Source organism: Umbelopsis ramanniana, assembly GCF_025399195.1.
Source record: "Umbelopsis ramanniana AG unplaced genomic scaffold K450scaffold_47, whole genome shotgun sequence".
In the NCBI taxonomy this organism is placed as follows: Eukaryota; Fungi; Mucoromycota; class Umbelopsidomycetes; order Umbelopsidales; family Umbelopsidaceae; genus Umbelopsis; species Umbelopsis ramanniana.
The window spans coordinates 174,161-200,628 of NW_026252133.1; the positions used below are offsets into that span (position 1 = coordinate 174,161).

The 26,468-nt window shown below is 42.2% G+C and overlaps 10 protein-coding genes across 10 annotated transcripts; 3 read left to right on the forward strand and 7 right to left on the reverse strand.

Annotated features, from left to right (window-relative positions):
- Positions 1–48: 48 nt before the first annotated feature.
- K450DRAFT_251217 (uncharacterized protein) lies at positions 49–1,978 on the reverse strand. The gene has a single exon (XM_051590687.1). It carries the CDS (start codon positions 1,638–1,640, stop codon positions 294–296), a length of 1,347 nt encoding a protein of 448 aa, XP_051442682.1. The 5' UTR covers positions 1,641–1,978; the 3' UTR covers positions 49–293.
- Positions 1,979–2,459: 481 nt separating this feature from the next.
- Positions 2,460–3,360, forward strand: K450DRAFT_282454 (uncharacterized protein). The gene is made up of 2 exons (XM_051593434.1): positions 2,460–2,566; positions 2,637–3,360. The coding sequence occupies exons 1-2, from the start codon at positions 2,484–2,486 to the stop codon at positions 3,148–3,150; spliced, it is 597 nt and encodes a 198-aa protein (XP_051442683.1). The 5' UTR covers positions 2,460–2,483; the 3' UTR covers positions 3,151–3,360.
- A 737-nt stretch (positions 3,361–4,097) lies between these two features.
- K450DRAFT_251220 (uncharacterized protein) lies at positions 4,098–5,228 on the forward strand. Its single transcript, XM_051590688.1, has 3 exons — positions 4,098–4,307; positions 4,371–4,478; positions 4,559–5,228. The coding sequence occupies exons 1-3, from the start codon at positions 4,162–4,164 to the stop codon at positions 5,034–5,036; spliced, it is 732 nt and encodes a 243-aa protein (XP_051442684.1). The 5' UTR covers positions 4,098–4,161; the 3' UTR covers positions 5,037–5,228.
- Positions 5,146–7,908, reverse strand: K450DRAFT_251225 (uncharacterized protein). Its single transcript, XM_051590689.1, has 10 exons — positions 7,416–7,908; positions 7,142–7,345; positions 6,692–7,072; positions 6,489–6,627; positions 6,333–6,414; positions 6,187–6,262; positions 5,871–6,130; positions 5,553–5,798; positions 5,320–5,488; positions 5,146–5,263 (listed from the first exon to the last, which is right to left on the reverse strand). The coding sequence occupies exons 1-10, from the start codon at positions 7,695–7,697 to the stop codon at positions 5,255–5,257; spliced, it is 1,848 nt and encodes a 615-aa protein (XP_051442685.1). The 5' UTR covers positions 7,698–7,908; the 3' UTR covers positions 5,146–5,254.
- Positions 7,909–8,149: 241 nt separating this feature from the next.
- On the forward strand, positions 8,150–14,029 carry K450DRAFT_251232 (uncharacterized protein). The gene is made up of 17 exons (XM_051590690.1): positions 8,150–8,424; positions 8,496–8,665; positions 8,734–9,029; positions 9,091–9,171; positions 9,243–9,309; positions 9,380–9,709; positions 9,772–10,118; positions 10,183–10,406; positions 10,464–10,747; positions 10,822–11,683; positions 11,747–11,961; positions 12,032–12,118; positions 12,193–12,261; positions 12,324–12,537; positions 12,599–12,909; positions 13,024–13,159; positions 13,228–14,029. Exons 1-17 carry the CDS (start codon positions 8,220–8,222, stop codon positions 13,731–13,733), a joined length of 4,404 nt encoding a protein of 1,467 aa, XP_051442686.1. The 5' UTR covers positions 8,150–8,219; the 3' UTR covers positions 13,734–14,029.
- Positions 14,030–14,275: 246 nt separating this feature from the next.
- Positions 14,276–16,408, reverse strand: K450DRAFT_282458 (uncharacterized protein; the record flags this gene model as incomplete). The annotated part of the gene is made up of 8 exons (XM_051593435.1): positions 14,276–14,447; positions 14,528–14,783; positions 14,843–14,962; positions 15,051–15,108; positions 15,172–15,564; positions 15,636–15,766; positions 15,837–15,952; positions 16,027–16,408. The coding sequence occupies 8 exons, from the start codon at positions 16,406–16,408 to the stop codon at positions 14,278–14,280; spliced, it is 1,626 nt and encodes a 541-aa protein (XP_051442687.1).
- A 152-nt stretch (positions 16,409–16,560) lies between these two features.
- Positions 16,561–19,198, reverse strand: K450DRAFT_251238 (uncharacterized protein). Its single transcript, XM_051590691.1, has 8 exons — positions 18,624–19,198; positions 18,436–18,551; positions 18,238–18,368; positions 17,775–18,167; positions 17,655–17,712; positions 17,446–17,565; positions 17,118–17,373; positions 16,561–17,044 (listed from the first exon to the last, which is right to left on the reverse strand). Exons 1-8 carry the CDS (start codon positions 19,003–19,005, stop codon positions 16,875–16,877), a joined length of 1,626 nt encoding a protein of 541 aa, XP_051442688.1. The 5' UTR covers positions 19,006–19,198; the 3' UTR covers positions 16,561–16,874.
- A 937-nt stretch (positions 19,199–20,135) lies between these two features.
- Positions 20,136–22,702, reverse strand: K450DRAFT_251245 (uncharacterized protein). Its single transcript, XM_051590692.1, has 8 exons — positions 21,950–22,702; positions 21,760–21,872; positions 21,570–21,700; positions 21,109–21,501; positions 20,993–21,050; positions 20,805–20,924; positions 20,487–20,742; positions 20,136–20,412 (listed from the first exon to the last, which is right to left on the reverse strand). Exons 1-8 carry the CDS (start codon positions 22,440–22,442, stop codon positions 20,243–20,245), a joined length of 1,734 nt encoding a protein of 577 aa, XP_051442689.1. The 5' UTR covers positions 22,443–22,702; the 3' UTR covers positions 20,136–20,242.
- A 137-nt stretch (positions 22,703–22,839) lies between these two features.
- Positions 22,840–23,924, reverse strand: K450DRAFT_273667 (uncharacterized protein; the record flags this gene model as incomplete). The annotated part of the gene is made up of 5 exons (XM_051593090.1): positions 22,840–23,009; positions 23,085–23,340; positions 23,397–23,516; positions 23,607–23,664; positions 23,725–23,924. 5 exons carry the CDS (start codon positions 23,922–23,924, stop codon positions 22,840–22,842), a joined length of 804 nt encoding a protein of 267 aa, XP_051442690.1.
- A 491-nt stretch (positions 23,925–24,415) lies between these two features.
- K450DRAFT_251254 (uncharacterized protein) lies at positions 24,416–24,787 on the reverse strand. The gene has a single exon (XM_051590693.1). The coding sequence runs from the start codon at positions 24,730–24,732 to the stop codon at positions 24,436–24,438; it is 297 nt and encodes a 98-aa protein (XP_051442691.1). The 5' UTR covers positions 24,733–24,787; the 3' UTR covers positions 24,416–24,435.
- Between the last annotated feature and the right edge of the window lie 1,681 nt (positions 24,788–26,468).

The window sequence follows — 26,468 nt, forward strand, 5'->3', positions numbered from 1 at the left end:
AGTGCAACGCAACAGCGCTAGTACATTAATGACAACCTCACAAAACGCTTTGGTGTCAGCGATCACAAAGTGATCTCGCTGTACAACTGACATTTATTTCATTTAGGCAAGATTTGTACTTATGATATAATATGAAAAAGTTCTATACAGAGACGATAGCTATATCTCCAAACATTATGACAAGCAAGCTTTAATAACAAGTACCAATCTCACATGAAATTATATGTGTTCTGCTTCACCAGCTAATTTCTAAAAGTCGTTTGACCGATCTGAACAACTTTCTGGTAACTGTATCAACAAACACCGACAGTTACGGCCGGAACGAGAGCTTGAACGGGTATACATCTATCGCCACGGGGTTTAACTGACAGAGCAGGTTTCCCAGCGGCGGTGATCAGCTTTTTCACGCGTTTGCAATTTGCCCATACGTGATCCAAGAAACGTTGGTCAAGATTAATGCATCCTGACACATCCAAGATTTCTAGACTTTGCAGCGACTCATCCTTCCACCATGTAGTAAATTCAGATCCAGTTATTTGGTCGCAGTTTTGAAGCTTGAGATACTTCAACTGAGGCGCTCCCTGGACGATGACTTTTAATAGGTTATCGTTGACTGTAACATAGTCGCTAAGATCCAACTTTGAGAGATTTCTGCAACTCCGTATGATGGCCGTGATGGGCAAATTAATGTCTGGGCAGGTTTTTGAATAACGAACGTTACGCGGGGCTACCAAAACTTCCAGGTTTGGACAGTGGTTTGCGAGGGTCCGTAAAATTATTGGCGTTATATGGACACAACCTGTCATCCTGAAGCTACGCAGCTTCGACCAGTGCCTTATAGCCTCCATCAACCCGTCTTCCCAAATATTGCGGAAATCTTTAAAGCTGACGTTCTCAAGCTCGTTGCATGATTGAAGTAATAGGTATATAGCGTAGCGCAGTGGGAAGCTAGCGAATTCCAAGCTACGTAAGTTAGGAGAGAACGTTGGGAATAGGTCTGAGAGGCCGTAGTTGCAAACAACAAAGGTGGTATCTTTCTTTGGGAATCCCTGTAATGCCAGTCTGTCTACTGACTTCGTAAGTCGAGTTGCTGTCTGTAGCGACTTATAAAAATCCTTCAACCGGCTCTCTTGCCAGTTCAGTAAGGCAATAGGATGATTGAAGGAAAGCTCTAGTCCTGTTGTTCTTGTGCATAGTACTTCAATTAAGTGAATCAGTACTACATGTGCCTCTTCGTTGTACGACCCGTCTTCATTGAATAAATATGACATGTCGAGGTTGATCGTCTTTATCGCATCCGGTGAGTATGGAGATCTTATCTGACTCGAAGAAATAGTCTCTAGCAGGTTGGATAGTCGGAACAAGCCATCAACCTGACCACCGCGCAGCTTGACGGTACTTAGTGACTGAGACAGAAGATAAGTTGCGACATCGTTCCATATATGAGAAACCAGTGAACATGATATTATGTTCGCAAAGTAGTCCAAGTCATCGGTGAACAGTTTATCGAATACAACATGAAGTACTTCTGGGGGGAGTGAAAGTGTTGAAGCCATGGTACAACGTCGTTTCCTCACATCGCAGTCGCACGGCGGGTGCTCTCTTTTTATTCCTGTCATTTTTTCCCACAGGCATAGCATAAGCAAAAGACGGCGTAATCAAAGTGAAGAAAACTGTGCGGGGTCCCTGTGATAGAGCTCTCCGTGTGAATGATTACAAAATTTTGGATGCGGGTAAAGGCTGCCTAAGACTGGTCATGTGGGCTTGCCTCGTCGAATTCCCCACAAAACACAAAATTCAGAGCGAAAGTCCAGTTTGGGACACTGATAAGATTGTTGCAAGCAAATGACTTCATACCGTTTCATCCACAGCCCAACGCCTATGATCAGACACAGTGAAATATAGACTTCCATGTCTGTAATATTGCAGTATGAAATTAGCATGCGGCTTCTCATGACAGTCTATACCTCTAATCAGGTTGCTGATGGCACCAATGAAATTTGTTTTGGCATTACAACACCTCAGGGGCTGACCTTCGACTGCAGATACTTGTTACATATTTTGAAATGAATCGAAAGGTACATCATATATGGTATAATTCCAGTATTCAACCAATTGAGTGGGGGCCGCCTAGGGCATTATTGCATAATGCCAAGAGCAATTTTATGCGAGTCAGAGAAGCAAAGTAAATATATACCTCTGCTGGTGGCACTCACTCTTTGGGAATCGGTTTAGGAAAAACGGGTTTGCCTTTTGACGAAAGAAAAAATAAATAGACAATTTGGTTGAAGAAGGCAATGCGCTGTGCGCAATTTTTGGAACGTTGTATCGTCGATACCGTTGTCTTTTGGTTGGCCCGTGCTGTGCTCAGCTTATTATAAAGGAAAAATTTGATTGGTTCTCTCTTCACGTGATCTCGGGAAGTATAGAGCCCCTCTGGTCAACTTGATGCGCAGCTTATTCTAATCTCACTGCAAGATACCATGGGAGTTAACCGTAGAATTGCCTTCAGCAACAAGCAAAACAACGGCAGAACTATAACACATAATGTTGGATTGAATGAAAGGTATGGATCATTGGCTTCAACGGCGGATCGTTATCGAAGAGCGGCAGGTACCAACACTCGGATGTTGTAGATTCAGTCAACTTGGAAAACCAGCAACTGGTGCGGCAAAGAGCAAGCCAGCTATTACAAACCGACTAGGACCTCAGAATGCTGGTCGTGCGCATGTTGCCAACATCCAAAGCCGATTAGGCAAAGCGAAAAACGCCGGAATCAAGAAGGCACCTCTAAAGCGTAAAAACAATGGTCCTACTGCCATGGAGGGTGTTGAACGCGCTGGTAACGTTTCGGCACGTAACCAGAAAGGGCTCGCTAATCTTCGAAAAGCTAAACCCAATGCTGCCAACGCGCAAAAGAAAGTTGCACGCAACAACACCAAGCGACCTGCCCCCAACGCGCGCGGGAAGCCAAAAGCACAGGACAAGGGTAAACCTCAGGAACGCGCCAAAGCAAAGCCTGTGTCGAAGGACGATCTTGATAAGTCTTTGGACGAGTATATGATGAAGGATCCAAAGACTGCTCAAGCTAGATTGGATGACGAATTAAACCAATACTTGGCTGACGGTGACTTAGTCATGGACATGTAATGTTCAAACTTACGCTTCTACCAAATCGCTCACAGCTCACATTTAGCGCACTATACGGCCTTAATCAGTACATCATCAACATTTGAATTCTCTTTCAATACATATCATTATTTCCACAATATCGAATGTCAACAGTCTTGAGTGCTTTGTCAAGCTTGCGTGCTATCGCCAAAAACCTAACGAAGAGCTGACGAAGTGAAAGTTGCAAACAGTGAGAAATGGAAAGGTGCAAAGATTATGGCGATTTTCTTTAGAGACAGCTCACTGAAGAAGGAAAAAAAAAAAAGGCAGATGTGAATATGCAACTGCTCAACGGTTACCAATATAACATAGATAACATAGACAACAGTGTAGAGTAGAGAATAAGCGACCTAGCACACCATTAAATGAACAAACAATCTTTATGCCTTACTTGCTCCAATGCTTTCAGATCGATATATGTTTGACCATTTTGCGATTTCGGATCTCGCTTTGATTATTGCTTTGCTGCCCTTCCTATGGCCACTGTAAAATGCCTTTTCAGACTACAGCATGCTGAAGTCATATTATCACCAGTGACTATGTTAGCATTCCAACCACTTTGGCTATCTAATATCAAGTGGAGCTCTATTTGCACTGGAAACCATGATATATGATGTTCACACATTAGCTAGCTAAGCACAGAAGGACAGAGATGATGATACATAAGTTGTGACTCAATTATCAAATTTTCCGATTCGTATTAAAGATGGCGCAGTGCGGTGAGGTTCACGTCGAGACGAACAAATGCTGTATAACAACCGAAGGTGGACACGGCAACTTTTAGCGTTCGGCAGATGGTGGATCAGCTTTATTTTTTTCTGTCCAGAAAAGGAAACTGGCGCAATAACAACCTTTGAGAAAAGGCAAGGGCAAAACATATAATAATTCAATTAGACTTGTGGATGGGTAACCACTCTCTTTCATATCTTTGTAAAAACTTCTCTACTCTTTGTACATAATTACACGCATATATTCCTCGGCTTCAAAGAAATGCTGTCAAAGACTAAGATTGAGAATGTCACTTGCCTTGCTCTCAATTTCTTAAATATTCTTCTATACCTACTTGTCATTGCCGCCGCCTGCTATAAATGCATCAACTCCAACTTTTCGCAAATTGTCTTATCCATCTATGGAGCGTAAGTTCTTATATCTATAAGCTTAACATTGCAAAAGGATAGCTGATAAATGTCCATCAACAGAATAATAGCGGCTGCTCTTACGATAAACGAAATCCAATCACCACTTCTGACACAAGAATACTTTCGATTTATGTGCATATATAGAGGCCGCGGTTTGATCTTCTTCTTGTATGTGTATAAAACTTTGCGCAGTAATCGTTGAATTGTTTTAATAGCATCTAACTTTCTCTCATGTCTTTTGCTTGTAGTTTTGGATGCCTCGTTCTAGGCGAAGAAGTCCTCAATATTATTGTTGGTACGCTGACTCTCAGCTGGGGGTTGTTTTACATAATTTTGTCCTTTATTGCCAGTATACCACCACCAAATTCGTTAGTCATAAACTGGCAAAATTGGAAGGACTTCTCAGCAGAAGGTCTGGACCTCAGTCGACCACGTAACTCTACAATTGAGAGCGTTGCAGCAATCCAACTCAAAGGCCCTCCACGACCCAGTTCGTCCATGGCCCAACCAACCATATCTAGATACAGCAACGGCTATAGTTTGACTGAAGCAGATATGGGAGATTGGAGAGTAGACTCTGATTATGGTAGTGTCAAAGAGGGTGTTCAATATGTTACCCAACCCAGCTCTGAGTATGATGGTAGTTTTGTATCGCCAGTCCACTCGCCAAGAACGTCCGGGATCGCTTCTCCACACATGGGTTATTCCCAAGGACAAAGATGGTGAATATCCATTTGACAAAGAAAGAAAGAATCAAATAGAAAAAAGTAGTCGGTCCCGAATGTAAATAAGTGCAAGCGCACCTTAACTCCAGTACACAAACATAGTGAAATTTCAAAATATATATTTTCTTTTGTTCAGCACAACCGTGCCATGTACTGTATATGTCTATATAAACTGTAGATTGCAAAGAGCGTTCCATCTTAATGAATGCCCCAGGAGATTTAGTCAACCTAAGGTGGACGGTTAGCGTTAAATCTTTAAGCGTCTGAGCAATGTGGATCTTTACCTTGAGAGCCGAATACAATCGGCGCACAAAAGCATATGCAGCGAAAAATCCAATTGTGCCAGTACACACACCAAATGCGAGAGAAACCAAAAATGCGTTAGCAACATAGGCAAGCCCAGCAACGAAACCATCAATTTCTAGAACAGTTATCCAGTAGGCGATGGCATAACTAACGAAATATTGCATTAGCACTGAAGTCTTCTCATACCTTTTGGTGACTGCCCCCAACTTACCAGAATACATAGATACCAGAGGCCCCCGATACAACAAACGATCTCCACCACCAGTTATAGTCCTCGCTGCACAATTGGAAGTACACAAGGGCGACAGTGACTTCGATAATGGTAATAACAAGGAGAAGGAAAACAATCTCCAGGAAGTAGAAAGATCCGTACATTTGTCCCTGCCAAATGGATTTGAGCAGGAAATGAACTTCCATAAATACAACAGCAAATGGCAAAGCGCCTCCGGCTGCCATACTATTTAAAAAAGTATTGAATATCAGTCAAAAACTTCCAATGGTGACACTCGCAGTTGATTTCTACTTTTACCTGATCCAAGTACTCATGTACCAAGGTTTATAGGGTATAATTCTAGGCACAGGGCTCACTCTTACGGGATGCTCGAGACGAGGTTGCTTATCACCAAAGTATGCTCCAAACATTACCAGTGGGAGGCATACCACGGCCCACATGATGATTAGTGAAAGCCATGTGGTAAATGGCATAGCCCATGACGACTGCTTCGTCCAAACAAACAAATTGATGATGGTCGCTGTCAAGAATAGAACCGCAGGAACTAAAGTAGCCGTCTTTTTGGAAGAATTAGTCAACGTTCCAAGGGCGTAAGGCACACTCGTCAACCTACCAAAACAGCATTTAATTGCCAAGAGCGCCCTTTAAATACTTTGTAAATGCGAGCACTGGAATATCCAGCAGCGAATCTGTCAAATAAAGTTCAGTTTTCCCTGTCAATGTCTCATGAGTGCCATAAACATCGTCAATGTCACTAACCCTCCAAGAAGATACATAATCAGCGCAAATGAAACTATGCCTCCACGATGTGTTCTGTTCAGAATACCGATATACGCCATCTCTGAAAATGTGTAAAATCAGTAAGAGTCACTGATTGACAACCCTCCTCACCGTTCAAAAGGAAATAACGCTTACGCAAAGTGAGTATGGCCATAGTAAGAAGTTGAATACCAGACCCCAGCAGTGGCGCAAAGAGACCTCCATAGGTGGGTCTTCTGAAAACATCTTTGTTGATGAGCTTCCAGCCCAATGCCTCATCATTGTTATTGTACAACTGTTGAAGTAGCAGAAAATCAGTGCTTTTCCTGACTACATGCATCCGCACGTGAAAACCTTACCTTGTCATCGTCCGTCATATCTTTTCGTACGGCTTTCATCAATATGACAGCAAGAATTGCAGACATGAACAAAACTATGACCAACGAGTTGATAATTGCATACCAATGCAAACTGTTGTCGGAGGCAAGTAGATACAATTCCCATCGTTGTTCCCAAGAAATTTGCTTGTTCAGTTCCCAAGTAACCGAATAGGAATATCGAATGGTCGTTCGACGTTCTGAGACTTCTTGACGACCATAATCAATTGTCGAAGGCTGGCATTCATCTCCTCTAAACGAATCAGGGTATACCTCAAATCCAACTATTCTAATGCGATCTTGGTCGACAGTATCGTATAGGATGTTGAAAGCAATGTGATTGTTAAGATATGTTTTACCATTCTGCGATTGGAGGACATGAGTGGATGAGAAAAATTGAGCCATGATAATATAGGTTAGGACTGTACTCACAACAACTTGACCTAACGGAAATCCGTTACGATACCGTTTCGTTTTCACTTCGCTTGTATAGAATGCTGTTGAGCTAGGCATGTCGTCTAAAATCCATTCTACTTGATAGTCCTGTAATATCAACTTCTTTGCTTGCATAGCTTCTTCTACTGAAACAGGCTTATCGCATAGCACCTGGCAGGAGGAGTCGCGGCCCACAGTGATCTATTGATAGTAGAAGATCAACCGACATAGTCGAATAAAACAGACTGCTGGCATCTACACAACCACCTACCTTATAGTCGCTTTCAACGATACGATCTCCTCTCATGACTTGGCCCAAATTTATCCACGGTCGTGAGGCTCGAGCACTTGTTGGGCATATAAAGTTTAACTCGCTGTAAGCATATGGCAATTGAGTCTTGAATGAAAAGATCTTGTTCAGGTATAGTGGTATAGGATCTCCTTTGTTCAGAATTGTAGCTGATGTCGAAAATAGACCAGCAGCACTGACTACTGCTATAAGTTGAGCACATATAGCGAGGACTGCCCAGAATCTATTTGAACCGTCCTTCATCTCAGCAGTAAAGGTGTCTTTACGCGGTCGCCAATTTTTTTTTTTATTTCTTCTTTTTTTGGTTCTTTCAGTTACAAAAATAACCGTGCTTCAATTTCACGGGCAACCAATCAGCAAGTCCAAGGAAAAGTCTTGAAGTTTTATCATTTCAGCAAACAAAAGCCGTCTTTATTTCCATGAGCTGTCCTTCTTAACAGGCGAAAGAACACAGTAGCTCTTCAGTGAAGCTTTCCATCGTAATGGCTACAGAATAGTCCGCCATTCAAACTCACCTATGTGACGTTATAGAAGTTCTCTGAATGTCATCGTGATGTGAAATTGTAAGCTTACCGCCGGTCGAAGAGTTAGTCTGCATGCAGCAATATGCGGTTTTTAAAAGTTGCTTATTTGAGAGATGTTTGGTTGTTTCTTCGAAATGGAAATGACAAGCAAGCCAAAACAATCCGGAGTTTCAAAAAAACATAGCTCTACCGTTCACTTCACACTTGGTTGCATGCCGCTTGTTCCGAATCTCACTCGGTGATGGACATCTTTCATAACCTAGGAGGGAAGCGAAATCAAAATAAAAGACGCCAACCTGATACAAGTAATTCCCAGTATCAGTTTGCAGCCAGTCAACATTCAGACCAACAGCACCCTGCAGCGGCAATTGTAAACAGCTTCTCGAACGGAGATCAAGCTTACGCACCGACAACGCAGGCGTCATTCCAGGAAAACTGGGAACAAGGTAACGTAGTAAAGCCTAAAGGAATTTTAATATGGATTACAATGTGCTTATTATACTGCTTTGGCTATCAGAACCAGGAGCGTCAGTTCGTAGCTCACAATCGTCACATTCATTTCTATCTCAGAACGACAACAGTGGAAGTGATGGCGGAGGCACATGGACCAGCTCCATGCTATCATCGTCAACAGTTAGCGATCGACCGTCAGATGAAGAAATTGAGCGTTTGTTTGCGAAAACAGCGGTAAGGATGCGAACTAGTAAAATGTCTTGCGTAATGTGATATTGACTTTTACCTGTATCGGATACCAGTCGCGTTTGAATCTTAATCTTAGCGATGAAGGCGTTCGAATGATGCCAGTGGAGAAAAAGTGGTGGGTTCTATGTAACGAAGGTCAATTAAGCAAGTTAGGGCCAGCGATGAATCAGCGCAAATCTTCTGGCAAAGGCCCTGTCGTCAGTTCCAAAACCAGCACCGTACAAACTAGTAAGGAGGACAAAAACACACCTGAGTGGTACATAGCGAAACTGATGAAACCAGAAATGCGAGAAGTTACTCCGAAGCTTGTGAATCATCTGGTTGTGAGCCTACGAACAATGCCACTGAGGTATGTGTAGTGTCGCTGTATAGCATTAAGTGGAGATACGTGAAACTAACAAATCGTATAGCTGGGTCAGACAGTTTATAGATCTTCGAGGTATGCAAATTGTTGCCAATACCTTGGGAGCTTTGACGAAGAAGGCAAGCAAGTAAGTTATACTGTGGCTTTCATGACAACGTGTGCTGGCTGGTAACTAACAAGTCAGCTGCCGCTATCAAGATCATCGCAAGACACGCAGATGGAAACGGATCTTGTCAGATGCCTAAAGTCATTGCTTAACAACATGGTAGGTCATAATTGACATGATATGGGCCATTCTTTTACTTCAAATGTTTAATGCGTTGTTCAATTTCCAGTACGGTATTGGAGAGGCGTTGGGCAGTTCTCATTGCATTGAGAGCTTGACCTTTACACTAGTCTCATCATCTATGCAAGCGAGAAGATTGGCTTGTGAAGCCTTAACATTTCTCTGCTACTGTGATATTCCAAAAGGACATACATTAGTGTTAGAGTCAATGAATGCACTTCAAGACTGGTACCATGATACGTCCCGCTTTGACACGTGGCTTAGAGCTTTAAGCCAGATGTTGGATGGAAGAGGCAAAATGGGTTCCATGGTCGGTGCAAGTGATGATTACCGTAAAATGGGAAACACTGCTGCTGACAACCAGCTGATGGAGTATGCAGTGAGTAGACTTTGATGGTTGTCTTTGATTATCTGTTTGTTATGCTCACATTTGATTTTTAGTTGGCAAATATACTACTTGTCAATGCTATTGTCAGCCTAGAAACGGTGGAACAGTTGGAAAGACGAATAGGTATCAGAGATCAGCTGAACAATTCCGGGCTACAGAAGCTACTGAAGCAAATGGACAACTTTGGATATGAACTTCTCAGTCGTCAAATTGACAGATACCAAGAACTGGCCGATGCTGACCATGAAGATTTGTATGGTGGCATGATACAGAATACAAGCGAGGATCCACATGAAATATTGGAATCTCTCCTCAACACCACCGGAGGCAGACGAGCATACGGATTCTTTGTGGATATGTTACAACATATGACATTAATACCAGAAGAAGAGGAATCGCAGTAAGTATCAAGTTTTGAGATGATATTGGTTTAGACGCCGAGCACTCATTCAACCTTTCTGTAGGACACGGTATTTTCAGATCTTGAACTCCATTGTGTCTGACGTGATATTGGAGAAAAAGGAATTTTCTGCTGATGCACCGATTAGTGTCAGTAATCTTGCGGCCAAATTTGTAGACCAAGATGAGCTTGAGCAAGCATTAGTTGAGGCAGCAGAAGCCCATGAAGCGGCAGAAGAAGCTCAGCAGCGAGTAGCAGAGTTAGAATTAGAGGTATCTGCTAAAGCAGGTGAGAACTAATGGCATAGCAACATAATGTAGAACTCGTTACTAATGGTGTACGTAGATGGGCTGGTTGGTCAATTGAAGGCGAAGAACGAACATCTTGAGGAATTACTTCGAATTTCGACTCATACAGTTGAAACGCTACAGAGGCAGTTAAGCGACGTTCAAGCAGAATATAAGCAGAATCTGGAAGCAATGGATACACAGATGTTGCGCTTTTATGAAATCCTGAAGCAGAAGAATTCCTCGAGTTCAGCTAGTGCTAGCAAACCTACTTTAAAAGGACGACGGAGTAAAGACAGTGATGTCAAGACATGGAACGTTCCTGACAATGACCACCAAGATGTAAGTAAAGAGAGCATCCTTTATATTTTCATTGGTGATCCATTCTGAATTTACTAAATTCGGGTCAATCAAAGGTACTTGATGAAGCATCACTCATAAGTCCAACGGAAGGTCTTTCTGACAATTTCAAACAATCGCTCAAATCAAAGTTGTTCGCTAGTAGCGGTAAACTTTTACCAAAACTTCTTACCAAATCCTCCTCGGCTTCTTTAGAAGCCAAAGCGTCAGCTACTACCACTTTAGACCAATCGTCGGGACTAGAGTCTGATGGTGAGATTGGTGATAAATCATCTATTGCCAGTGGTCAAGCTTCAAGTCCTGTAGTAGATTCTCCTGAACCAACTCTGGATGTGTCACTGGAAAGTATGAAGTTGAGCTCGAGAGATATTGATGCAAATGGTGCAGTAAGCGGCGATACGGCACCGCCTCCCCCACCACCTCCACCGCCTCCGCCGCCACCGCCTCCTCCTCCACCGCCGCCAATGCCTGGCACCGGTATACCTATACCTCCCCCTCCACCACCACCTCCCCCTGGAATTGGTATGGCTCCTCCACCACCCCCGCCCCCACCACCATCAACTCCATCTTCACAAAGCAGCTCTACTGCTTCTACACCACCCCCGCCCCATCCCGCTCATCCTTCGTTACTTGCTACGGCCAATCGTAAAATGAGCTCTTATCAACCGAAGGTCAAAACCAAAGTCGTGCAGTGGGATAAGTTGAATCGACAGGGAATAAATGAGACTCTCTGGGACCCTAATATCACCAGTGACGAGAAGCGACAGAAAGCAGCAAAGTTCGAAGCAGAATTGGCTACCTCAGGAGTGTTCGATGAAATTGAAAAATCATTTGCACAAAAACAAGTGGCTGAATTCAAGATTAAAACTGCAAAGGCAGCACTACAGATAATAGACTCTAAGAAGGCGTACAACTTGAGTAAGTACCAGTTTATGTGAATGCTTTATGAAATTTTTGCAGGTGATAATGTCGCTTGAATAGATATATTCATTGGAAGTCTTGTAAAACAAATATCATTTGATCAACTAAAACCAAGGCTGTTGGCAATGGATCCTGTCTTTGATGATGAACAGTTGCTGAGTACTTTGATTCGATACGAGGCTTCAGACAAAGAGAAGGAAGATCTGAAGAAGTATATCAGCAATCCGGATAATGATCAAAATGCTCTATCGGAGCCAGATAAATTCTGTTTGGAGGTAAGCGACGCTAAGTTTTGTCCTATGCAATATCAGTCAAAGTTCTACGTGGTCTAAAAAGGTGCTATAGATGACATCGATTCAACGGTACCGCCAGCGCATCGAAGCTATGCTTTTCAAAAGCACATTCCCGGACAAAATTGCATTTGTTGATCAGGTAAAAGAAGAGTAAATGAACAGAATTTTGATGTCGTATTCAGTCGTTAGTAACCCATATACTCTTGATTGCAGCAACTGAGTGCTGTTCTGGACGCCTCCAAATCCGTTCGAAATGCGAACAACTTTACCGATCTCCTAACGGTTAGTACTTTCTATACTTGTCAGCTATCAATTCGATAAACATTAATCATTGGCACATCCAGCTCATTCTCATTCTTGGTAACTTCTTGAATGGATCCGGTCATCGTGGTGGCGCATTCGGCATCAAACTTGCAAGCATTAACAAGTTAACGGATACTAAAAGCGATGGTACCACACCTACACTTCTTCACTATATAACAAAAGTAGTGCAACAAAAGTTCCCGGAAATGTCATACTTCATGATCGAACTGCGGCCCACCGAACAAGCTCAGAAAGGTATATAGTGATTCCAGGGCATGATGATATCCGCGCATGCTCTAACTAGAATTCATCTTAGTGGTCTTAAAGGATGTCATGGAGGAATATAAGGCGCTGGAGAATGGATTGAAAAGCTTGGGAGTTGAATTAGAGGAACAAAGGAAATTGAAGGAAGGCGATTCTACTGATCAGAATGATCAAGATCTGTTCCTGAAGACCATGGACGAGTTTTATGCTGCTGCAAGAGATCATTTCTCCAAAGTACAAGTCATTTGCCAGGAGATGTGTGAAGCATACGACACGGCCGTCAAATACTTTGGAGAAGATCCTGAAAAAATGCTTCCAGATGAATTCTTTGGAATCTTGTTCCGGTTCCGAGCAAGTTGGAAGGTAATGATTAGTGATGTTGAGAGGGCTCTCAAATGGAAAAAAGCTGATATAAGGGGGCTAAATTTGCGCTCTATTATGTATCGACTCTCTAACCCCAATGGTCACGTTTTATAGGGTGCGGTTGATGATTTGGAAGCAGCACGGTTGAAGAAGGAAAGGTTGGAAAAACAAATGCGTCTTGCCCAAGAACGCAAAAACCGCCCCAAGAAGGTTGTTTCTCCCAAGAGTAAAGGCATCGCCGTCAATACCAGTAAGTTTCTAACCCAACAATGAAAATGTCTATGCGCGACTTGATCACTTATTGTATTTTTCACTTAGGCGATGAAAGCGAAACGGCTTACTTGGATGAGCTCATGGAAAATCTACTACAAACCAGCGGAAGGGAAGTTCGAATAAGAAAAAGGAATGAGAGAGGAACGCAGCGTCAGTCCAAGCCGCTACCAAAAGAACCCGAAGTCAAATCTGAAAATGCCGATTCGATAGCTCTGAGAGCAAAGTCGTTACTTTCCTCCATGAAAGACGATGATTATGTGCCATCCAGCAACTCGACACAACCTCTTGATATAGCTACGCCTACAAAGGGATTCATATCAACACTTTCATCTGATTCAGATAACGAAGACGACGATGAAGAATCATCGCCTGCTGAACAGAACCCTCCTGTGAGGAACAGATCAAGACAAGTAATCACAGAGACAAACAGACGATCCATAACCAGCGATAACTCGTCGTCAATTAAACGACCAATGAAATCTGCAAGACGAAGGCAACCACTAGATTTATCCATTTCACAAGCTGCGCGTGCACGCCGGCGTGGATCATGAGCCTCTTCAAAATACAATTGCGCGGCGCAAAATTCCCTACCGGTCAAAAAGAAATCAGGGAGAAAAGTACCGTAGATGTTGCTATCATAGTTGTATATGCCATTGTAATGTTCCTAGATTGATTTCGTCTCATATTATTAATTGTGTTCATACCTTTCGCCTCATTTTGTCATGTACATAAACATTTGACCACCTAAGTGAATTCCACCATGAAAACGTAGCCACTGGTCTTCTTCCCAACTTACAGTAGTCTTTACTTGACTACATCCAAATAAAGCTTGATGACTGGTACATGAGTTTGCGCAAGTATTTTATTATAACGTACTATATCTTACTATATCTTGAATTGAATACGTAATGCAATCAACGCAATTGCTTTGGAATATTTTGTCGTGCGATTCGCTACCGCATGTAATTTGAGCAAAAATGGAGTGATGGGATAGGAACAGATTCAAATGACAAAGGAAAAAATGAATGAAATGAAGTTGGAGATAAGTAAGCGACAAAGGATTAGTTATATTCAGTAGATTGGCGTGGGTATAACTCAAAATCGCTTGCTGAATTTCAGCCGTAAGTCTTTGGGAGTAGAGAAAAACATTCCACCATCTAGAACAACACGGTCCTTGTTGATGCTATCTTCCGGAAGAGTCCAAGTAAATTGACGAAGGAGCATAGCCAGAGTTACCTTTTGTTCTGCAAAACTGAAGTTCATGCCTACGGAGACGATATGGAACAAATCAGTCAGTCAGATTTCTTCATAAAAGCAACCGGTGCAGAACGATAAAATATCTCACCAATACATTGTCTTGCTCCATTTCCGAACGGAACCCAAGCAAGACCAATTCCTCTTTTGGAGTCATTCTCACCCCCAACTTCGAAGCGCTCAGGTGTAAACTTTTCGGTGTCCTTCCAAAGCTTAGGATTGTGGTGCATCATATATATGTCGGCAGATAACGTGGATCCTTTCGGAATGAATGTGCCTTCAAGATGAGTGTCTTCTTGAACAACTCGTAATGTGCTATTTTGAACAGGTGGATTCAACCGCAGTGTCTACAGGCGAAGAATCAGTACTACCGTCTTATTCCATGTTGTGAATACCAAGTGGTTACCTCTTTCATTATCATGTAAATGTACTTCATTTCAGAGCATTGTGCTGCTGTCGGATAGATAACATCATCAACGTCTCCTAGAATATCGATAACTTCTTTACGAGCTTTCTCTTGTACATGCTTCGGGGGGTTTAGAATAGTTAGGGATATGGCTTCATAGTTCCCGATGACTTCGGCATTGCAAAGAGCTATATAAGAAGTCACTTACATGGTTGACAGCCAAATAGTAAAGTGCAAATGATAGTGCGTTTGCAGTGGTATCATGTCTGAAAAGTGACATTGTATGAGCTCGCCTACATCTCAGGCACCTGCGTCACATTTTCACCTACCCTGCTAAGAAGAAGACGGCCAAGTCATCACGAAGCTCTGAGTCCGAAAGTCGATGCTTGGCGTCTGTTGCCTCTTCATTGGCTTCAAGCATTAGGGTAAGCAAGTCCTTTTCAGCGTCTTCAGTTTTGTCTTTCGTACTAGCTAGAGAGATACGCTTGTGCTCGATAATGCTATAAAAGATGGCATTCATATCATCCATCTTTCTGTGCAGCTCTCTACGCTTCGGCAACGCCCAAAGGAAGTTTCTCTCGAGGAAAGGGAGGAAGAAGTAGAGTGGATCTCGAGTTCCATGGTTGATGGCATTATACGTTTGAACCTTATGGTTGACTGGGCTATCAAGAGCCTCAAAATCATAACCGAAGGCTGCCAGTCCAATAACATCCAATGTGAAACTGCATAGCGAAACAATGGTTGTCAGTACGTAGGAGGGAATACAAAGTTAATTCATATGAACTTTAAGTACCGTTGTAACAAATTTGGGACATCAACATTTTCGAGACCCTGTCCTTCTTTCTCAAAACGAACCATCATCTTTTCACACAATTTGCCAAAGAGCTTGACAGGCATGGATCTATGAAAAGCGGGATTCGCAATCTAGATGTAAAATGCTTAAGGGACACCTCATCATTCAGAGTACTGAATAAGTGCTTGTATATGAGCTTACCATGCGGTGTTTCTTCCAAACATCACCGTTTGATGTAACAATGTTCCCAGCTCCGATATACTTTGCCGCCAACGCTTCTTGTCTCTGTACAAAGCCTTGGCTTTTTGGAAAATCATCTTACCGGACCATTATACTATGTTAACAATCAACGATTTTTCAAACGCTTACGTAAATGTAAATAGAAAAATACCTCTACGAAAAAACAGCGCTTTGATTGCTACAGGATCGGCAACAGCCACAGCCCATCCTAAACGTTTGGGTCGCAGGTAAAGGCCGCTTGGTGAGGTTGATAACACGGGAAGAACAATCTCGCGTGCCCGGACGTCTATTCCTTCACCTGAAAGAACGGACCTCATGTATCGCCAGTATGAAACGGAAGGGATGTGTTGAAGATTTCGTGGGATACGCATTTTCCGGTATATCTGATAGCTGAAAACCGTCGCTACAGCGGCGGCAATGACGGTTTTTGGGGATCTACGCCTGACGAAAGGTAGAATATGCTGAGCATAAAATAAGCTGACGGCTGCCACAGCCTGGTCAATGTCTGTTACCAGAAATTGCAATAAACTCATAATAAAACTGAAATGTGATCAGCGGGAAAAAGGATCAACCTTCCAGCTGAGCCCTTTTTGTCAAACATAAAATTGTGGATGCTGGGTTCCAAAGTCTGTACACCTTTGAGGTACACCACTGAAGTTTACACATACGCACTAATTTAGATATTATGGAATGAGTTTATATCAGACACTAACAATGCATTATGCAAATGTTCATAAAGAGGAGTTTTTCATGTTGTTCGTGAAACGTATACATGGTGCGTGCACAGAAAACCCTCAGATGACAAAAAGCATGTTGTTTACGACAGGATAATGTTGTAGTAACTTGGCAGTAGCTTTCCACCACCAACTAACATACACAACGCAGTCAGTAAGGTACAAAATTACTTCGTCAACTATAATAGATGTTTTCAAGTTGATGCATTGATAAATGGCATAGTGAATATATAACATAAAACAAGTGTACTTAGAATTGAAAGATCTAGAATCGTGGAGTGAACTTCAGGTGCAAATCTCGGGGAGAAATGATGGATATTCCTCCATTCAACACTAATCCATCCTTATTGATAGAGTTTTCGGGCAACTCCCAAGTGAACTTTCGAAGAAGCATGGAAAGCAGTACCTTTTGTTCCGCTAGACTGAAGTTCATTCCTACAGATTGAAAGACAACATTAAAGGTTGCACCCGCAAATCTAATGTTTGCAAAATTGTACAATTTCCTTACCTATGCACTGTCTTGGTCCATTTCCAAAAGGCACCCAAGCAAGACCAGTACCAGCTTTTGATTCGCTTTCAGCCCCTGGAGCGAATCTCTCGGGATAGAAGGTTTCAGGGTTTTTCCAAATAGCTGGGTTGTGTTGCATGACAAATATGTCAGCATTCAAGACGGTTCCTTTTGGAATGAGCGATCCTGCTAACTCTATGTCCTCAGCACCTTCACGCGGAGAGCTGTTTTGAGCAGGCGGACTCATTCGTAGCGTCTATGTAGATAGAGTGATATGAGAACTAGGCTTGTGTGGATTCAGTTGCAGGCATTTTATCCAAACCATTACCTCCTTAATTATCATGTATAGATATTTCATTTCTGTGCACTGCGTAGAAGTAGGATGCACGACGTCGTTGCCATCGCCAAGTATATCAATGACTTCCTTTCTAGCCTTTTCTTGTATATGCTTCATAGCAGTAAATCACATTAGTACAATGACTTCGAAAAGCAAAATATGTGAGCGTCCTTTCTCATGATAGTGAAAATTAGACTTACAGGGTTAACGGCCAAATAATATAACGCAAACGATAGAGCATTGGATGTAGTATCGTGGCTAAAGTTTTGATATTAGCGTCATACCTCTCTTGGATTGCTTCCCGCGTCACTTTGACTTACCCTGCAACGAAGAAAACGACCAAATCAGAACGAAGCTCTGAGTTCGAAAGCCGATGGTCGGCATCATTTGATTCCTCATTCGCTTCAAGCATCAAGGTAAGCAAATCCTTCTCTGCATCTTCGATCGAGCCCTTTAAAGTAGCCAAAGTTTGACGTTTGTTTTCGATGATGTTGTTGAATACGTTATTCATATCTCCGAGTTTTGTATGCAACTCCCTCCGCTTTGGCATAGCCCAAAGGAAACGTCTATCTAGAATAGGGAAGAAGAAATGGAGAGGGTTTCGAACACCAGTTAATATATCTTCATAGGCGTTAACCTTTTCGTTGCCAGGTTTTTCCAGAGCTTCGAAATCATAACCAAAGGCTGCAAGACCAATTATATCCAGGGTGAAACTAGACGACGTAAATTGCATTAATGAGAAAATTAGTAGTACTACAATTCATGCGCCTATCTATAACCTACCGCTGCAAGAAATTTGGAACATCGACATTTTCAAGTCCATCTCCTTCTTTTTCAAACTGTAGCATCATCTTTTCGCTTAATCTACCAAATAGTTTGACAGGCATAGATCGATGGAAAGCAGGATTCGCAATCTACATGAATGTCGGCTTCTAAGCATATGGACTCTGAGAAAAAGTTGTACAGTCAGCAATTCTTTACCATGCGATGCTTCTTCCAAACAGGACCATTCAATGCAACTATGTTTTGACTACCAATAAACTTGAATGCTAACGAATGTTGATTTCTAAGGAGCTTTTGGTCTTTTGGATAGTCGCCTGGTGTAAAATGGAAAGTTGATGAATACAAACGGGTCTCAAACAGTACTGGCGATTTGCAGAATAACATACCAATACGAAGGAATAAGGTTTTCATTGCTGAAGGAGCAGCAACACCTACGGACCATCCGCGCTGATTCGGTCTCAGATACAGTCCGTTTGGTGACTTGGCCAGTACCGGAAGGATTACTTTACGAGCTCTTATATCGATACCTTCACCTGACAAAACTGATGTCATATATGGCCAGAACGGGACAGCAGGTATGTGTCTGAGGTTCTTTGGCACATGCACCATCTTGTAAACTCGGTAGCTAAAGAGGGCAGCTATAGCAGCAGCAATGTAGGTCTTTGAGGATCTGCCTTTGACATATGGTAGAATATGCTGTGCATAAAAGGAGCTGAGGTTTTCCAAGTGCTGATTTGTACTGTCTGCCAATACTTGTAAGGAAGTCATGGTATCAGGGTAAGAAGAAAGACGTAGCTGTGGCGAAGTAAATATGCCATAAAATATGAAATTCGGTAGTGCTTTTATCCGAATCTCAATTTGTACCAGATCCGCAGTCAAGGAGCACACCCCGGTTCAAAGAAATACACTTTGCACTCTGTAATATCCCTTACCCTCGAAGTAATCAAAATGTCAAAGCAAGTATTCGAACGCCAATAAGCGTGTCAGATACTGACGTAATTCGATCACTTACCGAAAGGAGGACCTGTGGCACTGGTGTACTCGGCTCGAACACCGCGCACTTTCCACTTTTCAGAAGAAAAATGGTGTGAATATGGAACTGTACAACAGTACCTTGTTATTAAACAGAGAATGCTGGGTTCCATTACGTTTTTTTCTGAGTCATACCGGAACTCATGAAAGTATTGACAAACCGTGGAGTACCATACCCTGTCCCACCATCTTTAATTGGTGGAGTCAGTGGCCGTATGCCGAAAAGTTAGCAGATCATTAACCTGAGTTGAGGTGAAGTAAAATTGATGGCAGTGACAATACTAATTCACCCGAAGGACAGCCTACGAGTATCGGCGAAAGAGCAATTTCATAAGGTGACTCTCTGCTGGTGCGACAGTCGCTTTTGCACAGTACTTGCAAGTCCATTGTTTAAAGAAATGGATCGCTCCGCCAATTCCGTATATTCAGCAGTCACCGCAAGATGTGGCAATTCAAAAGAAACTACCAATTATCATCGATGAGACTGTCCATTCTACTGAGCTCTGGGTTTTAGGAACTTGATCCAGCATTGAATTCAGTCATCACAAGTAAATTTTAGTAATTTTCGTATATAGAACAAGTTGGCCATGAAATAGTAGATGTGGACAGTAAAAAAAAACATTGAAGCATGGTTTCAGGACGAACAGTGAAAGATATTGAATGGATGGTAGTATTAAGACATATACAGCCATTTGTGTTTGGATTAGCGGTTTACCAAATTGCCTTTTAGGCTCTTCAAGCTTCCATGCCTGGTACGGTCATCTGCAAGTCCGAGATTGTTGTCGCTATCTCAATCCTGAACTTGGGATGGGTTTGATTTGGACAAATAGACTATAGAACGCTGGACTAACTTGCCATCTGTCTCATTGTGCCATGACTTAGAAATTTATTGATAAAGCAAACCATCAGAAATAAGTAATACTAAGGGAAGTTTCAACGGGGCTCTGATAATTTTTGTTACTCAAGTTCGGATTTAAAAACGTTTGGTGAACTTTAGATGCATATCTTTTGCATACATGATACCGATTCCTCCACCAATTTTTAAACCGTCCTTGTTGATAGAATCTTCCGGCAATTCCCAAGTGAACCTTCGTAGCAGCATAGCGAGTAGCACTTTTTGTTCAGCTAAGCTGAAGTTCATACCTATATGGAAGAACAAAACTTAGCAACCCGCTGCAACATCATTCTCAACTTTCACAAGTGCTAAAATCTTTTACCAATGCATTGCCGAGCACCATTTCCAAACGGAGCCCAAGCAAGACCTCTTCCTGCTTTTGTTTCACTCTCACCTCTAGAAGCAAACCGCTCGGGGATAAACGTCTCGGGATCCTTCCAAATATTTGGATCGTGATGCATGCTGTATATATCGGCGTTCAAAGGAGTTCCTTCGGGTATAAGCGTACCGACCAAGTCCATATCCTTATTGCTTCTGCGTGGTGAAGTGCCTACGGCGGGAGGACACATTCGCAGGGTCTAGAAGATTGATACTTAGTACAATTAATAAAAGCCCTTAAGAGCACATGTCAAATCTTTACCTCTTTCATGATCATGTAGACATATTTCATATCCGTGCATTGCGTGGAAGTTGGGAAAATAACGTCGTCACCGTCTCCCATAATGTCTAGGACCTCCTCGCGAGCCTTCACTTGGATATGCTGCAAGCGATACAGTATATAAGTAAACATGTGCAAAACTTGGCACAAAGTAATGACTGGCAACTTACAGGGTTGGCCGCTAGGAAGTACAGTGCAAATGTAAGAGCATTTGAAGTAGTATCGTGACTATGAAATTCCAATTAAAATCATTATCCACTCCGGAACAGCTTTGATGTTAACTCACCCTGCCAAGAAGAAAATGGCCAGATTATCACGAAGCTCAAGATTAGAGAGTCGATGATCAGCATCAACGGCTTCTTCGTTGGCCTCAAGCATCAAAGTGAGCAAGTCTTTCTCTGTGTCTTCAATTGAATTCTTCATACTCGCCAGAGTGTCCCGCTTGTGTTGGATGACACTATAAAAAATTTCATTCATATCGTCCAACTTTCTATACAAGTCTCGACGCTTTGGAAGGGCCCAGAGAAAGCGTTTCTCCAAAATGGGAAATACGAAGTACACTGCGCTTTGAATACCGGCCATGATACTGTTGTAAGTGTCTACTTTCTCATTTTCCGGGTTGTCCAACGCTTCGAAATCGTAACCAAAAGCCGCAAGTCCAATAACATCCAAGGTGAATCTGAGTTGAAATTGGTCAGAACATAAGCAGGCAATATCCAACCTCCATGATGCAACAGTCCATCATACCGCTGTAAGAAATTGGCAACATCGACATTGCCAAGACCATCACCTTCTATCTCGAATCGCAGCATCATCTTTTCGCAAAGTCTGCCAAAGAGCTTTACCGGCATGGATCTGTGGAATGCAGGATTTGCAATCTAGGGCCATAAAGTCAGGGTGGCTTCAGCAGAAGGTCGTGGTTGATAGAGTAACTCACCATGCGATGCTTTTTCCAAACACTGCCGTTTAATAACACTATATTTTCCTTGCCCATGAACTTGTTGAACAATGAATCTTGCTTAGCAAACATAGGACTCTTCTCAAAGTCATCTTAAGAAGCATGACATGGTTCAGTTACGGGCAAGAGTCTATATCATGTAGTTTCAACTGGAAAGGAAGCATCCTACCTGCGCGGAGCAATAAACGCTTCATTGTTGCTGGACCAGCGACACCTACAGTCCATCCCCGTCGGACAGGTCGAAGATACAGTCCATTAGGTGAGTTGGCTATAACGGGTAGAATGTAGTTCCTGGTTCGATGATCAATGCTTTCACCCGAAAGCAGCGACCTCATGAAGGGCCAGTAAGGCACCGCAGGAATGTGTTGCAGATTTTTAGGTATTTCTGACATTTTGTGCACTCGATAGCTGAAATAGACAACCACGGCAGCGGCTACAGCGGTGTATGACGATCGTCGTTTAACATAGGGAAGTATGTAGTTCACATAGAACGAGCTTAGATTTTCAAGCTGCTTATTAGCATCGTAAGCTATCACATGTAGAAAAGACATAATGTAGTGTAAGACAGCGAAAGAGAGACACAGCCGTGTAAAAGGGGAATTGTTTATAAAGTACTCAACGAAATCTGATTGGTGAAACGTATCACGCATGTTATAGAACATAGCACCGGACGACAAACAATTTAGAGAACACAGTAGACCATAGACCGAAGAAGCGCATCGCCATACGCCATCATCGAGATTTTGCCAAGAGAAATCCCCCCCCCCACTTTCAGTGAAATTTTCGTCTGAGTCATAGCCGATTTTCTGGGTAACAACAAATCAGCCTGAAACCCCCATAAAGAAGCTATCACCAGACGAACATCGTCTGACTCAGAAGATCTTTAGAAGGTCATTATATAGTTTAACAGAAAGCCCTTTTGGAGGATATTTAGCAATGTATTTAAATTATGATTGTATTGTAGTTGAACCGGTTGCATTGATGTTGAGACAAAAGGCCAAAACAAATGCATAGGACAAAGGATGGTAAAGGACGACTACACTTCTTACTATGTTGTCGTTAGAACCGTCTGATGAAGTCAACGCGCAAATCCTTTGGGGAGAGGATGCCCATTCCTTTGCCTAAGACAATGTGATCCTTGTTGATGGAGTCTACAGGGAGTGTCCAGGTAAACCTGCGAAGCATCATAGCCAGCACCACCTTTTGCTCGGCTAAGCTGAAGTTCATTCCTAATACGAATGCAAAAAGTTAAACCCAGTCACTCAATACTGACCTTTTAACATAAACTTGAAAAATAATTATACCTATACATTGTCGAGGACCATTTGCGAACGGAAGCCAAGGGAGACCAGTACCTGCTTTCAACTCACTTTCACCTCCAGGACCGAACCGCTCAGGATCGAAAGTTTCAGGGTCTCTCCAAACAGCTGGGTTATGATGTAATGCATATATCTCAGCTGTCAAGGAAGATCCTTTGGGAATGAATGTGCCTGCAAGATCAAAGTTTTCCGTATTTTTACGTGGAGAAGTATTCGGAGCAGGTGGGCATACTCTTAACGTCTACATGGGAACACTCAGTATCCATTACCAAAATTACACATATATAATACACTTACCTCTTTCATGACCATATACACATACTTCATTTGTGAGCATTGTGATGAAGTGGGATAGACAGCGTCATCACCATCGCCGAAGATTTCAATAACTTCTGCGCGCGCTTTTGTTTGGATATGCTATACGAAAATATACGAATCAGCAAAAAAATGACCTTCATGGGAAGCTCACTCTGCTACGAGACAATCCCGTAAGTAATCTTCACTTACTGGATGAGCAGCAAGAAAGTAAATGGCAAAGGAGAGCGCGTTGGAAGTGGTATCATGACTGTAAACTTTGGTTAAAATTCAATTTCTTCATAGAATTTCATATGCACTGATCGCTTACCCTGCCAAGAAGAAGATAGCCAAATCATCACGAAGTTCTGAATCCGAAAGTCGATGCTGAGTGTCTGTGGTATCTTCACCGGCTTCAAGCATCAAAGTCAACAAGTCCTTTTCCGTGTCTTCAATTGAATCCTTCAGATTAGCCAAAGTTTTCCGTTTATTCTCGATAACGTTATAGAAGAGTTTGTTCATTTCATCCATCTTTCGGTGTAACTCTTGGCGCTTTGGTAGGGCCCAAAGGAAGCGTTTCTCCAAAATGGGAAAGAAAAGTTAGATAGGCCGAAGAATACCTTCCATAATTTCATTATAATTAACGACTTTTTCGTTTTTAGGAGTATCCAGAGCCTCAAAATCATAGCCAAAAGCTGCAAGCCCAATGACGTCCAGCGTGAACCTGAATTGTATGAAATGATTGTGAGTGGATGGTCATGACCTTATGGTCATAGAGATGGGTGAGATGTGTACCGTTGTAAGAACATTGGAACATCAACGTTGTTAAGTCCATTTCCTTCTTTCTCAAAGCGCATCATCATCTTTTCACATAACCTCCCAAATAGTTTGACAGGCATTGATCGATGGAATGCGGGGTTTGCAATCTGGTGGCGGGAAAAGTTAGGATGGGTTTCGTCCAAAAGGCTGTCTGTGCTGAGTTCACCCACCATACGATGCTTCTTCCAAACATGACCATTCAACGCAACGATGTTTTCCGTGCCTATAAATTTGTTGAGAAGCGATTCGCTATGCAGGGAAAAGCTTTCGTGCTTCGGAAAATCGTCTGATCGTAAACTGATAAATGAGTACTCTTGACTCCTATGGCAAAATCGATTTGCGATATGCACGTACCTTTACGAATGAACAAAGATTTTATAGCTGCTGGGCCAGCAACGCAAACGGTCCACCCCCCTCTATATGGACGAAGGTACACGCCATTTGGCGATCTGGCTAATACTGGAAGGACAATCTTCTGGGTTCTAACATCGGCGCTTTCGCTTGACAGAGCAGACCGCATGTATTTCCAGTATGGAACAGCCGGTATATGCCGAAGTCTTTTTGGTATCTGGGCCATTTTGTAGAGCTGATAACTGACGAAGGCAGCCACAGCACTGGCAATAAGAGTGTATGGCGATCTGCGTCGAATAAAAGGAATAATCTGATTTGCATAGATGATACTGAGGTAGTCAATTTTCTGGTTCGTACCGTCTAAAACAGCTTGTACCAACGGCATATTGTAAAGTGAAAGGGAAGACGTAGACTACCGACGATGGAGATCACTGGGGCTAATCTTAAATATGAGAAAAAAAGCCAACTAAAAGTTACCCTACCCTTGAGGAACGTTGTACCATGTCCTTAGGTCTGTGGAAGATCACTGGATGCTACAGCAGGATAGCATCATTTTTTCATTTTCAGGCTTCAAACTGCAAATGCACATAGAGGATTGTCATATAGTGTTATGCCGGTAAAAATAGACTTCAACTCTTGTACCGTGAAGATTCGCATAGAAAAATGTCAGGTACCAAGTGAAAACCTGAAACGTTAAAAGAGTCGGTCCAAACTCAATATCGGTCCATTACATCTATGTATTTATATTCCATTACAGAATATGATATAGGCCAAGTTCATAGTCGACAATGTCCATTATTTGAAATGTAGGGAAGAGAGTATATATGAATTGAGTTTATTATTCCTACGCCTTATTGGCTTTAAAATCTCTTTTTAAATTTAAGATGCAAATCCTTTGGAGAAATAATGCCCATTGATCCATCTATCACTAAGCGATCTTTGTTGATGGTGTTCTCGGGAAGCTCTCAGGTGTATTTTCGGAGCATCATAGTAAGCAACACCTTTTGCTCAGCCAAGGCGCCAAAGAGAGTCAAAATTACATTGGTTCTCGTATTGAACTTGAAATGAAATACTTAGAGAGTCTAGTACATTAATGACGCAACTATTGTACTTTTGTGTTGTACTTTACTTCGTGCGTTGCCCTAAGAAGTGCTATCCCGTCAGCAAACTCTAACTTCCTCAGTCCCAACTTGAAATATGTTCTTACCAAGACGCTGAACATAGTGCAAGATGTATATACTGATAATGTTATATCAATTACGCAACTGTAAAGATTAAGTATTGAACATTGCTTTATATGCTTTCCCTAAAAACAATCTCATGTTAGGAGCTTTGTTCTATCTCGATTTGAATTTAGATGTATGCTTACCAAGGCATAGAAGATATTCAAAGGTGTCTTTGTTGACGTAAATGAATTTGATTGGAGTACTTGTTGAGTGCGGTGCAGTAACAGCACAGATTTGACGAGTATGCGTTGACTTTGCTAGTAGTGCTTTCCCTACGGATTGATCTCATGAGTAAGGTACTCTGGCTTTCTAACTTGTAAATACAGATGTGTGCTTACCAAGGCACCAAAGAGAGTCAAAATTATATCGGTTCTTGCATTGAACTTGAATGAAACATTTGGAGAGCATAGTACATTAATGACGCAACTTTTGTACTTTTGTGTTGTACTTTGCTTCGTGCGTTGCCCTAAGAAGTGTTATCCCATTAGTAAACTCTGAATTTCTCGTTCCCAAATTTAAATGTTCACTTACGAAGACGCTGAAGATAGTGCAAGATGTATATACTGATAATGTTACATCAAATGCGCAACTTTGAAGAGTAAGGTTTGAACATTGCTTTATATGCTTTCCCTAAAAAAAAATTCCCATGTTAGGAGCTTTGGTCTATCTCCGTTTGAAT